Source organism: Zootoca vivipara, chromosome 6 (assembly GCF_965207765.1).
Source record: "Zootoca vivipara chromosome 6, rZooViv2.hap1.1, whole genome shotgun sequence".
NCBI classification, from domain to species: Eukaryota; Metazoa; Chordata; class Lepidosauria; order Squamata; family Lacertidae; genus Zootoca; species Zootoca vivipara.
Window position 1 is genome coordinate 17292531 of NC_142589.1, and position 12886 is coordinate 17305416.

Sequence of the window (12886 nt, forward strand, 5' to 3'; positions counted from 1 at the left end):
AATTTGCTTTCCCACATGTTCCATGTGCCAAAAGGACTTCAGCATTTTATACCTTTGTATGCTATACTGAATTTATTGTTTTGAAGGAAGCCATGACAAAAACAGAACTTATATCTTAGGCTCTGTTACTTAATGTTAAAATACTTTTTACTGGCCTGATACTGATAAGATCAGCCTTATTCTTGTTGTAAAGGTAATAACAGGTTCAGTTTGTATCAGGTACCAGGTCTTGGTGAACTTGTGCTGAATTTGCTAAGGTATTTGTGAAGCTATACAGTAAATTGACTGATTATCTTAATGAAGTACATCGTATAAAAGCATTAGTGAGCAATCTGAATAAACACACGGAAATTGCAGCAGAGGAAAACTGCTAGCTATCTTTTTATTGAAAATTTTGTGGCTGGATGATTATTTAATTTTCAACAAACCTCATCCCCTAAGCACCCTGAAACAGATAATTTTGTTATTTGATTTTAAATTCTGTACAGTCATGGTTCTAGTATGTCCCATAGAGAACATACACTTCAGTAGTACTTTTACTAGAAACATAAGTCATGTGCATCCAGACTTCACTGAGGTTCCCACAGACATTTGCAATACTGACCCAATAGCAGGATATACATAATGAAATATGATCTGGCACTTCACCACCTCCTCCTTTAGCTTTCTTGATCTGTGGTAAATTTCTGCAAATTTATTGACTACTAATAAGCATTGGCTGTTCTCTGCTATCTTCTTTGTTACCAAATTACATCTACGTCACTTTCAGACAAACATTTAGCAAGATGACCATCAATGTCCAGTTTTGACCACCTGAAATTAGAAAACAGAATTATCAGACTTGCAGATTTTGTATATGCATTTATGGCCTTTCCTTCCCCATGCGATCTCAAGGCAGGTTAGATAACACTGAATGTCAATTTGGCTGTATCGTGCAGGAAGAAATATCATCAGTAAGCAACACTGCAGAGGGAGTGATACTCTGAACTCATCCTTCATCCCATCCCAAAGGCATGTGCAAAAAGGTGTGTCTTGGTCTGTTGCAGTGTTAGAAACAGATTAAAGCTAGTAGCTAAAACGCACCTTAAACCTAGGTTATGGGCGCAACAACGGAATGTCTAGGCACACTTTTTTATAATGAGAATACAAATCTGAAAATAATGAACTGCAGCTAAAATATTATGTTCATTTTTCACATGGTCTCTTCTCCAATCTTCAGAAAGTAGCTGGAAGTGGGGAGGCAGAAAAAGGTCCTCCTTTCCTTCCACACTGCAGTTTTAATCTGAAATCTTAGGCGCAGTACTGCGCCTGGAGATTAGAAACTGCTCATGCTAATGAAATTCCATCGCAAAATGCACCTAGAACAAGGAGTTTCGAACACTGGTCTGTTGCCAAAATGCACCTCAGAGGAGTGGAAGGGCCTTCCACAAACTGGAGGCCACCACTGAAGACCCTCTCACACCCTGCGGCAGAATCATCAGCCAACCCTCCCCTGTAGATCTTAACGCCTGGGAGGTGTTACATGGGAATTAAGGTAAAGGTAAAGGGACCCCTGACCATTAGGTCCAGTCACAGAGAACTCTGGGGTTGTGGGCTCATCTCGCTTTATTGGCCGAGGGAGCCGGCATACAGCTTCCGGTTCATGTGGCCAGCATGACTAAGCCGCTTCTGGCGAACCAGAACAGTGCACGGAAACGCTGTTTACCTTCTCGTTTGAGAAGTACCTATCTACTTGCACTTTGATGTGCTTTCGAACTGCCAGGTTGGCAGAAGCAGGGACCAAACAACTGGAGCTCACCCCTTTGCGGGGATTTGAACTGCCGACTTTCCGATCGGCAAGCCCTAGGCTCAGTGGTTTAGACCACAGCGCCACATACGTCTCAATTTTTTGTTGAAATGAGGAAAAATGGCATGCAGATGAGTTTATTAAAAATGTGTGTTTCAATTTTGCATTTGTTAGGGGGAATCTTCCATGTGCCGTTTACCTTCCACCCTCCATTTGGCAAGAGCAGGCAACACACTTTTCTGTCTTTCCATTGCTTTATGCTCCAATTTCTTCCTGTTGGATGTGACAGTGTTTCTCAAACTTGGGGTCTCCAGTTGTTGTTGAACTGCAACTCCTATCATCCCTCACCACTGGTCTTGCTAGCTAGCTAGCTAGCTAGGGATGATGGGAGTTGCAGTCCAACATCTGGAGACCCCAAATTTGAGAAACACTGGATGTGGTCACTTCCATGTATGTGTGCTGTGGATGTCATGGCGAATTGAAAAATGAAATTGAGTAACATAACCAATACTTACGTTCCAGTAAAGTGGATCTGACACATGGGACACTGGCTGAGAGCTAAGATTTCCTCCCTGTGGTCCTCTGTCTTTTCTTGGTTGCTGACACTCAAAGAAACAGCAGGAGAATCCTGCATAGGTAACACTGATGTGGTATTATTAGGCTGGTACAACAAAGTACTTTGCTTATCATCATTTGATAGTATCTTATTTTCCTTTCTGTTTTTTCCTTCACTCTGTGCTGTAGCCCCTTTCAAAAGCTTTCCAAACACTCTTGGCTGGCTCGGTGCAGCTGTTGATGAATGTCCTGGTGAATTCTGCTGGGTTGAGTGCAGACACATTTCAATGATTTCTCTACCTTCTAGCTTAGGGGAAAGATGATTGTTGTGTCCAGTTGTTGTTTCCTCAGCAGTATATTTACCAGCTGGAATGGGGTTTTGCTTGGGAACAGGAGAAATAACACTGAGGCTCCCATCTGCATAATTTTCTCTTTCTATCAAACTAAGAGTTTGATTTTCAGGAGGTTTTTTACTTCTTGAATTGTTTGTGTGGTAATGTGGAAATGGAGTCCACTGAAACTGTTTCATTCCAATGTCAAAAGTTTCTGGGGCTGGCTGAGGATTTGTAGTTTGTGAGCTCTGAAACACAGACAAATTAAAGTTTTGCTAACTCTGTAGATTCAGAAGAATATATAAGAAAGGAAAACCAGTGAGATACCATAACCAGTGCTGGGTTTGAATGTGGAAAATACAGTTTGAAAAAGCTCCCAAGGTATGATTTATCACTTAAGGTTCGAATACAGATTTTTTTTTAACCACAGTTCATGAGTTTATCCAGCTTACCAACAGCAGGATGTTTGTGTTATCACCAACACAGCCTTGTTTAAGTCACTGTAACTATTGTGCCTTTACATAATTACCACTGTCCCTTTTGCATTTCGCTTGCCTCTGACTTGAGTTCTCACCATTCTGCCTCACCCACGAAGTGTATGTGCGTGTTGTCAATTTGAGATTACGCTTCATGCATCCAAGGTGGATTCTGATCAACGAAAGCTTATGCCATAATAAATTTAAGTCTTTACAGTTCCACAAGACTGTTTTGCTTTTCTTCCATTCTCTAGTGGTTCCACGGTGGAAACAGCCTTTAGGTCTGTAAAGTATCTCCTCTTGGTTGACAGGCATGGAAATTAATGGGCGTGACTGATTTGGGCCTATTAATTTCAATGGATTGACTCTGAGTAGCACTTAGGTGGATTCAGCTCTTGTGCACACCCCTACCCGCTTCCTCCCAAAACCAGGTAAGTGTGTCATCAGTGTCTTGTGACCATGTTCCAGGACTTTAAAGCCAAAACCACTGCCAGAGGCATGCCAGTTTGGCATAATAGGAGTGTAGGCTACCTCTTCTGCCAGTTTGACATGAGGCGCTGCGGCAGGAATGGGGGTGGTACTTACTTTGTAATAACAAAACCCAACTCCCATTCCAGTGGTGGTCCTAAACCCATGCTGTTGCCACAATTCAGTCTCACTCCCAAAACCTGCACTCAACAATAAGAATAGGCATACCTTCGAAATAGCTAGGGAACAAGAGGGCTAAACTTGCCGCCTTTGCAATATTTATTTATCCAACCCCCTCTCTCCAGAGGTGCTGGCTTCTATAATGGAAAATTTTTAGAGCAAAACAGAGAAAAGGTCCTACCACCTAGATATAGAAAGAGAAGAGTGAAGTGAGAAGTGAAGGGGGAGGGAAAAGAGAAAAAGAAAATCTTTGAACAGTTACTTTTTGTCATCCACACAACCTTTTCAGTCTCTTTTCCTCCCTGCCTTTCTGTTTATTTCTCTTCTTGATTGTTGTCTTCCTCCTCCTCCCCTGTTATCTCCTTCCTAAGCCTCCTTCCAAATCTTTCACCCTCCTCAACTGATTTGATTACTTTTCTTCTTTCTTTATAAAAGAAGGACAGGCCCTGTGGGTACTCCCAAGTATACCAAATACCTTTCTTTCTCAGGACATCAGTCAATTCTTTATAATTCTGCCTTTTCATTCTAAATCTTTTGGGAATTTCCTTATATATTGCCACTGTTCTCCCCTCTATCACCAATTCCTCTTTCTTCTTTTTCTGCAGAATTTTATCCTTTAACAAATGCGAATTAAGGAAGAGCATGCAGTCTCCCAACATGTTCTTTTTCTTATCTATTTTAACTCTATACACCTTATCCACGTCCATCCACAATTCTTCCTCTTTCACCTTTAACCAACCCGCCAACTCCCTCACCACCTTCTCTTCAATCTGTTCATTCTGTGATTCCGGAACGCCTCTCAGGCGAAGAGTCAACGCATTCTGTTTCATCTCTATTAAAGCTAATTGATCTTCCAACTCCTCACACTTTTTCTTCCATTCCTCTTTGTTGTCTTCCTTTGTATTCTGTATTCTTCTCAACTCTTTATTTTCCATGGCTACTTTCTTGATCACTTCCTCCTGTTTGTTGACTTTTGTGTTGATTTCTTTAATTGCCTGATCCAGTTCCTTGTTTTTTGTACTCAAATCTTTTATCTGTCCTGATATCTCCGTGATGACTTTAGAGTTCTGTTCTATTTTCGTTTCTACTGAGTCCAACTTGTCGCTTAAAGATTTATTCGTTTTTTCAACTGAATCTAGTTTTTCACCTAGAGTCTTATTCATTTCAAAAATCAGTTCCTTAATATCCATTAGTGGATCGTTCTCCTGAGGTGTCGATTGCCTTCTGTTGTTGTTTGATGCCATCACTTGATTCTGTCCTTTTTTCATTTTACCCCCTTTTCGCTCTCCTCTTTCCAATGATGTCTCTTTATTCTTTCACACTTGGGAGTTCCCTTTTGGCCTTTCAAGATCTTATCAGTCCCATCATTCTGGTCTGCATTTTAAAATCAGTGGAAGGTTACTTGCTGTTTCCCTCCTGGCCTCTAGATGTCGCTGACAGCCACTCCTTCTTTCCTCCTGCACTCCTGCACTCCCTCTTCTCTCCCCTTTTGTTGTTTTCACTTCCTTAGAGAAGGGGGAAGTCTGTCCGTTTGTAGGGTTCCACTTAAAGCAGTTCCGCCATTTTCAACCCTTTTTTATTAGCGTATTTTATTCCTACCCCTTTCTCCAGCTTCTTTAAAATGCAGTTTCACCCCTTAGCGCCGCGTTATTATTTTCCTTCCCTTTCCTCTTCGTTAATCTCCCCTCCGCCTTTTACCCGTGTCCTCCACCTTCCGTGCCGGATCGGGTTACTTTTAGATGTTACTTAGTGTCTCTCTCCTTGGCGCTTTTTAGGAGCTTGTCCTCCTTCCCTCCTTTCTCCCCCAATCGCTTAAAGTAACTTTGTAACAGGTTTTCTTACGGTATATTCCTGCAATCCTCCAGCGCTCCTTTTCAGCTCTGTTCTGCTTGCCTGTTTTGCTTCTTAATCTGCTTGTTCTTTGTTCGCTGTTTCCAGCTATCTCTACTTTTTATCTCCGCCGGAGAGTCTTTGGTGCTGTCTGGCTGAGATTCGGCGTCTGCCCGGTAAGTAACTCGCCCAGTTCTGCGCCCGGCTCCTCTCCGTCCCTCTCACACTGCGTTCGGTGCCGGAACGGAGTTCCGCCTTTTGGCGCCGCTTTTTTTCCCTCTGGCGATATCTCCGTGTTACCGCTGTTTCTAGTGGGGTTTTAAGACGCTTGCCCCCCTAGTTTTATTTACTTTCGGGCTTCTGAGTCCCCGCTGTAGCGGAGGTCTTCAGAATGGCGTCTCAAGCTCAGCGCACCAAGACCGGAAGTCCGGAAGACCGGAAATTTTTGAACAATGGAGAAAGGAACTAAGTAAATTTATCTGGGGAAATAAAAAACCGAGGATTCAGTACCGGCTGCTAACAGATGTTAAAGAAAGAGGAGGTTGGGGGGTGCCAGATCTCAAAATCTATTATGCAGCAGCAAATCTGTGTTGGATAAAGGAATGGATTGTACAGGAGGATAAAGATATATTGGAGCTAGAAGGTTTTAGGAATGTGTGGAGCTGGCACACCTACCTGGTGAAGGAGAGAGGGAGAAGCTATAAAGAGTTTACTGATCATATTATAAAAAGGTCACTATTAAGAGTATGGGAGGAGAATAAGAAAATCTTAGAGCCAAAAACACCCTGGTGGGCCTCTCCATTCGAGATGACAGCCATAAATAGAGGGGAAAAAGAGGGGAATTGGAAAACATATCAAGAAATAGTTAGGAGAGAAGGTGGGGATTATTTACTGAAACCATATGAAGAGGTAAAAAAGGAATGTGCAAGCTGGCTCCATTACAACCAGGTCCAGAGTCTCTTCCAATGTCACAAGAAATTGGGATTTCAAGAGGGAAAATCAAAACTACAGGAATTATTAATCGAAAATGGGGATAAACAAATTACTAAATTATACAAATTCTTGTTAGAATGGAATTTAAAGGATGAGGTAGTAAAAAATGTAATGGTGAAATGGGCACAAGATATTGGCAGAACTATATATTGTACACAATGGGAAAGACTCTGGAATGGAAGTATGAGATTTACAGCTTTCACGGCAATAAAGGAGAATATGCAAAAAATGTTTTACAGATGGCACCTGACTCCGGAAAAACTACATAAAATATACAAGACTGGATCCAACAAATGTTGGAAATGCAAAGAAAAGATAGGCACATTTATGCATTGCTGGTGGCATTGCAGAAAAATACAAGAATTTTGGAACAGGATTTACGAGAAATTAAAAAATATTTTAAAATTAACATTTGGAAAAAAGCCGGAACTATTCCTGTTAAGCATACTACCAGAAAATATCCCTAAAGAGAAGAGGAATGTAATACTATATGCGGTAGCGGCAGCAAGGATAGTAATAGCACAAAAATGGAAAGGGGAGGAGGTGCCTTCGATTCAGGATTGGTTAATTAAAGTGATAGAATATATGAATTTGGACAAAATGACAGCGGCCGTAAGGAATGTAGCAAAACAGAGAGTACAAGAGGAATGGAAACCAGTAGAGGATCACCTGAAGAAAGAGGGTTTGAATTGTGAACTAGTAGTTTGTCTAATTTAATTTAAGGATTGCTTAAAGAGAAAATAACAGAAGCGATGGGAGAAGAGTTACCCACAAAGGGTGGGAAAACAAAAAAGAGGAAAACAGGGAAAATAAAAAATGGTAAGAAACGGTCTATCAGCAATCGGAAGATTTTTATTTTTACTCTTTTATTCTTTTTTTTTTTAATATATGTATATATACATATATGTTTTTTTTTCCCTCCCTCTTATTTTCCTTTTTTATTACTTTCTTTTTCGCCTTTTTTTCTCTTTTCTTTTTTTTTCTTTTAGGGTTTTGGTGTATAGCTTTGTATATATTATTTGTAGTTATATTGGTGTTCGCTTTCTTTGTGTTGATTTGGTCGATTTTGTAGTTTGTATGTGTGTAACTTTTTTAAAAAGAATAAGAAATAAAGTTTTTTTAAAATTAAAAAAAAAAAGAATAGGCATACCTTCTATACTCTTCCATACTAAAAATTCTGACACCAACCCTTCCTCACACCGTTCAGTTAAGGCCCCAAGCAGCAGTGAAACCAAGTGTCACAGGACCAAACAGAAAACTTCTCACATCAAATGTATTATTACACAATGCCTATTAAAACTTAATACAAATATGCAGGATTTTGGCATGGGCAGTTGTGGGATATGGTGGCCTTTTTATGCTGTGCCATTACTGCTAACACAGAATTGGTACACATTGACCGTGAAAACCTAGCTGACGAAGAATTACAAAACAAGGCCTTGTCCTGGAGTTTATTTCAACTGGAACTTATCCTTAACATAAAGAAATAAAATCATTTATAGACTGAATAGCTAATCATCTTTTTGGCCCAAGCTCTTGGAATTTTTTGCATTTTGGTGCTATTACTGCTATGCTTGTAGCTACTTTTTATTATATCCAAATGTGGCTTGAGATGCCAACTGCCTCTCTCCATTTGAAGCAGATCCTGCAATTTGTCATGTATGGTCTTGTTTCATGTGCTGCCTCCATGAGAGGTCCAGTAGATGGCAACACAACAACAGGCCTTTTCAGTGGCGATTGCCCACTTATGGAATCCAGATTTTTAAAAATAGAATTGCCTTTTAGCTATGTCTTTGTTTTATGCTGGTTATAATGTGTGTTTGTTTATATACAGGTGAAACTCGGAAAATTAGAATATCATCGAAAAGTGCATTTATTTCAGTAATACAACTTATTATTTTTCTTTTTTTACAAATGCTTTCTTTTGAAAATTCCACAGTAATAAAACAAATAGTTACAATAATACAAAAATAAACAACAACAAACATCACTATCACATTTAATTACTGTAATTACATTCCATTTATAATTGACCCGCCTAATGCCAATAATTACAATTACAACAAATAAAGGCTTGACATATCTTGCTTTGCAAGTCATGCATCTATCTCATATATTGGTTTCACCTTTTAAGTTGCATTACTGAAATAAATGCACTTTTCGAATATTTTTTTAATTTTCTGAGTTTCACCTGTATTATAAGGCACTTTGAGTTACCTTGGTAAGAAAGTGACAGATTTAATAAATAGTAGTGCAAATGATTTTATACATTGGTTGCTGGACTGGGAGTATGAGTTTGTGGCCCAGAGTTATTTTATTATCCCACTGCTATACATTTTGTGGATTTTGTACTGATTAACTGAATTGTCAAACCGTGTTTCATACTGTTTGCATTTTTCCTCCTATTTTTGTCATTTCTGTTAGCGTCAGCCACTTTGGGCTTCTCCCTGGAGGAAAAAAAAGCAGGGTACAAATAAAATGACGACGGCGATGTGTGAAGTCTAGCCTCTTGTCCAACTTTATCCTCCTAAAGTTCAAGGCTAAATGCAAGAAGTTTGGCTTTCTGGCAGGTTTTACTGATGACTCTGAATTCAAGCTCCAGAAATGTGAACATGAACAAGCTCAATAAAGTGTGAGGGCAAGAGCTGTGAAGTTATACACCAGCATGTTATATACTTACAGAGAATTGTAAGTGCCTAAGATCAGATGGCATAGTAAATTACGGAATTCACTCTCACAAGAGGCAAGGATGACCACCAACTTGGATGGGTTCCTTAAAGTAAAAGATCGGGCAAATTAATGGAGGCAAAGGTTCTATCTTTACTATCGGAGGTAGGAGTTTTGGGGAGTCGCAAGAAGGGAGAATGCTGTTGTGCTCCTGTTCCACTTGTGGGTCTCCTACGGGCATCTGGTTGGCTGCTGCAAGAACATAGTGCTGGACTAGATGGGCCCTTTGTCTGATTCAGCAGAGCTCGTCTCAGGCACTTAAGTTTCTTTTTTGTCTGTCTGCACTTCTGTTTGAGACACCAACATCACCAAACCCAGTCTTTTTCTTTTTTCTTTTAAACAGATTTGCCAAACCTTTGAAATCATGGCAAATACAGGCTCGGTTTATCACAGCCAGCATCAGCTGAGAGGCTTCCTTCCACTGTATCACATTCTTGAAGGAGTTATAAAGAGCAAATTAGGGCAGTGGGGAGCCTCTCTAATATCAAATCCATTACCTTCAACCTTATACAAAATTAAGTTTTCAGTTATTTTTCCATTGCATGTTACTCTCCCTTTATAGTGAATGAAGATGAGGACTTGTTTTTAATCTTGAGATAGTAGCTTAATGGTCAATAAGTATCTTAAGGGTTAATAATAATTCAAAACATGTTTTACCTTTGTAAGAAACTTGGGAAGGTTGACTACTTTTTCTAAACTTGAGCGATGCAGATGTGGGTCCACAGACTTGAGTAATGTCATCCACGCGATTTCAGCACCGCTTAAGCCTTGCTCTTCAAACCAGCAAGAGCTGCCGGAAAATGTACTACAAAACATAAAACTCACAAATAGCATCATTTCTCTACTGTTCAATCTTGTCAGAACCAACCCGGTGCAGCTCAAGCCACTTGCAGGCTTGGAGTGGAATTGTTGAGAATCCTACATTTGCGAGGCAATCTTGGTGACTGCACACTGAAACCAGTATGAAAGGCAAACAGAGCAGGCTCCCTTTTAAGGTGTTCCAGATTGAAAAATTCCACACCTGTAACAGTTAACACTTCCAACCCCCCCCCCTTTAAGTGGCCACTATTTGCAAACATTGGGTCCTTTGGTCTAAAAATGAAACAGGACACAGATATAGGCTACTGCTTTAGTACTATGCAACATAACAAAAGCTTAAACGTGTGGCTTATGTTATTTAACTTACAATTGTAAATAATATCAAATTCATTAGCCTCTAGTGATGACAAGTCTTGCTCTACATAATCCTAATCATAGAAACCTGAGGCATTTCACCTCTTAACATATACACTCGATGCACACTCCTCGCTCTCGTAGACGGAGACCTTTCAGATTCTTGTTCACCTACACACCCCTTGCACACGACCGATTCTTGGGTAAGTTTTGAGCATTTATTACAACGTTCTGTTAACTGGTCTGCGTTGACAGCAAAACAAAACTCTTCTGAGGATTTTTAATAAGCCGTGTATTAATATTAATATAATATACAAGTTATGTTATATGAGAACAGCCCTCATCATCCTCATAGCAAAACCCTGCAGCTTTTCCCTCCCCCCTTTTAACGCACATCTAATTCCTCTTGACGCTCAATCACCTAAACACTCCCATAATACAAATCTTAAAAGGAGAGGGTTTTTTGTGCCTTTACTACTGTAAAACGTGGGTGGCGCTGTGGGTTAAACCACAGAGCCCTAGGGCTTGCCGATCAGAAGGTTGGCAGTTCGAATCCCCGCGATGGGGTGAGCTCCCGTTGCTCGGTCCCAGCTCCTGCCAACCTAGCAGTTCGAAAGCATGTCAAAGTGCAAGTGGATAAATAGGTACCGCTACAGTGGGAAGGTAAACGGCGTTTCTGTGCGGTGCTCTGGCTTTGTCATGCTGGCCACATGACCTGGAAGAGGTACACCGGCTCCCTCGGCCAATAAAGCAAGATGAGCGCCGCAACCCCAGAGTCGGACTGGACCTAATGGTCAGGGGTCCCTTTACCTTTTACCACTGTAACACGTTTATTGGCTTAACCTATTTTGTTCTGTTGAATGATCTTTTAAATCTTATATTCAATGGGGTCATGCAGGGCCGGATTCAGGTTTGATGAGGCCCTAAGCTACTGAGGGTAATGGGGCCCTTTATATGCCCAGCTGTCCTTTGTCAACAACAAATTGTCGCTGTTTTTTGTGTTGGATATACAGTATGCTATATGGTAATTTATGGACCTGATAGGTATCTAAAGCCATTTGCACATAACAAAATATGTATTCTATGAAAGTAATTGTTACAACCAGTCTGTGCAAACTGTAGACACCCTATACTGTATGTATATGTGTGTGTGTGTGTGTGTGTGTGTGTATATATATATATACAGTATATATATATATATATGAGCAAACCTGTGATATTTTAGGGAGCAGGCGGGGCCCATTACTTACATCATAGGAGCCTACACCACACAAAACACTGTTGCTGTATGTACGGTAGGTTTTATTTTATTTGTTTTTTAGCTTATATTTTGGAAATGTACATCCAGTTTTGTTGTTTTTCCTTTAATTTTTTTTCGGGGGGGTCTCAAAGAGAGTGGGGTCCCTAAGCTAAAGCTTGTTTATCTTATACGTAAATCCAGCACTGGCCATGCACTGCCGCAACTCGCCTCATCCCAGTTAAAGAAACTTGAAGCATATGAACCTCTCTCTCTCACACGCACGCACGCGCGGAGACTGATAGAGAGATCCAATCATTCCACACACATCCACCTGCACGCGCACCCCCCCCCCCGCGTTCCTAGGCCTCGTGGCGGGCGCCTGCGCACACCCTCCCGCTGCGTGTCTGAAGGAATCCCAGCCCGGACTCACGGCGCTCGGCGAGGAATGGCAGACGGGCGTCCTTCCGCGTCTTCTTCTTCTTCCTCCTGCTGCTGCGGCTGCCGCCTCTTGCGCTTGAGGCTGAGCTTTCCTCCCCGGCTGCCGCCGCCGTGTTCAGCCCGCTCTTCGTCGGCCATAGCTCGGTCTCCTCCCCCCCCCAATAAAAAACGCCCCGGCGGGGGGAGGAATTGGGGGCCGCCTCCTTCCGAAAAGGCGGGAAGGGATTTTCTGAGGGGAGAGCTCGCTCGCTCAGCAGCCCCAGCTGGTGGCCAGCCGGCCGCCCTGCTCCCAATGCTACCGAGAAAATGGCGGGTTTGTTTTTTTAAAAAAATAAATATTACCTCCCCCCCCCCAAGCCCCTTTTAAAAAAATTCTCGTCATCCTATGGAGGGCAAGGCTCCCCCCCCCCAATTTGCTGGGCTCCTGTCATAAACATACTGTATACTTTTTATTTTCAGAGATCTTGCCATGTGGGTCACAATATATATATACCCACTTTGCTGCGCTCTATTTCCTCCGCCCCCCAATTGCTAAACTTGGGAGGAAAAACTTGCCCTCAAACAGGCGCCTGGTAGGAGTGGATTTTAGTACTGTAGGCCAAAACTGCTTAAACGTGATATAGCGCAGCCCCGTTTACCCTGAAGTAAGCCCTTGTTTTGCTCCTTACGAGAGTGTCATTTAAAGGAT

General features: G+C 41.4%; 1 protein-coding gene across 2 annotated transcripts; it reads right to left on the reverse strand.

The window, feature by feature from the left end:
* Positions 1-351: 351 nt before the first annotated feature.
* FAAP20 (FA core complex associated protein 20) lies at positions 352-12830 on the reverse strand. 2 transcript variants are annotated; one of them, XM_035116952.3, is made up of 4 exons: positions 12191-12830; positions 10005-10152; positions 2302-2921; positions 352-813 (listed from the first exon to the last, which is right to left on the reverse strand). In XM_035116952.3, the coding sequence occupies exons 1-4, from the start codon at positions 12334-12336 to the stop codon at positions 741-743; spliced, it is 987 nt and encodes a 328-aa protein (XP_034972843.1). In that variant the 5' UTR covers positions 12337-12830; the 3' UTR covers positions 352-740. The 2 variants fall into 2 exon arrangements, with proteins under 2 accessions (XP_034972843.1, XP_088527780.1); XM_088671654.1 differs by having other exon boundaries at positions 10005-10137; positions 12191-12438.
* Between the last annotated feature and the right edge of the window lie 56 nt (positions 12831-12886).

Bases quoted from the DNA above. Each gene is read 5' to 3' on its own strand.
- FAAP20 (XM_035116952.3), bottom strand. From the start codon at position 12,336: ATGGCCGACGAAGAGCGGGCTGAACACGGCGGCGGCAGCCGGGGAGGA. The intron at 10,153-12,190 runs GTGAGTCCGGGC...TATGTTTTGTAG, and splicing joins GCCATTCCTCGCCGAGCGCC to TACATTTTCCGGCAGCTCTT. The intron at 814-2,301 runs GTAAGTATTGGT...TTCTAATTTCAG, and splicing joins CAGATCCACTTTACTGGAAC to GTGGTCAAAACTGGACATTG.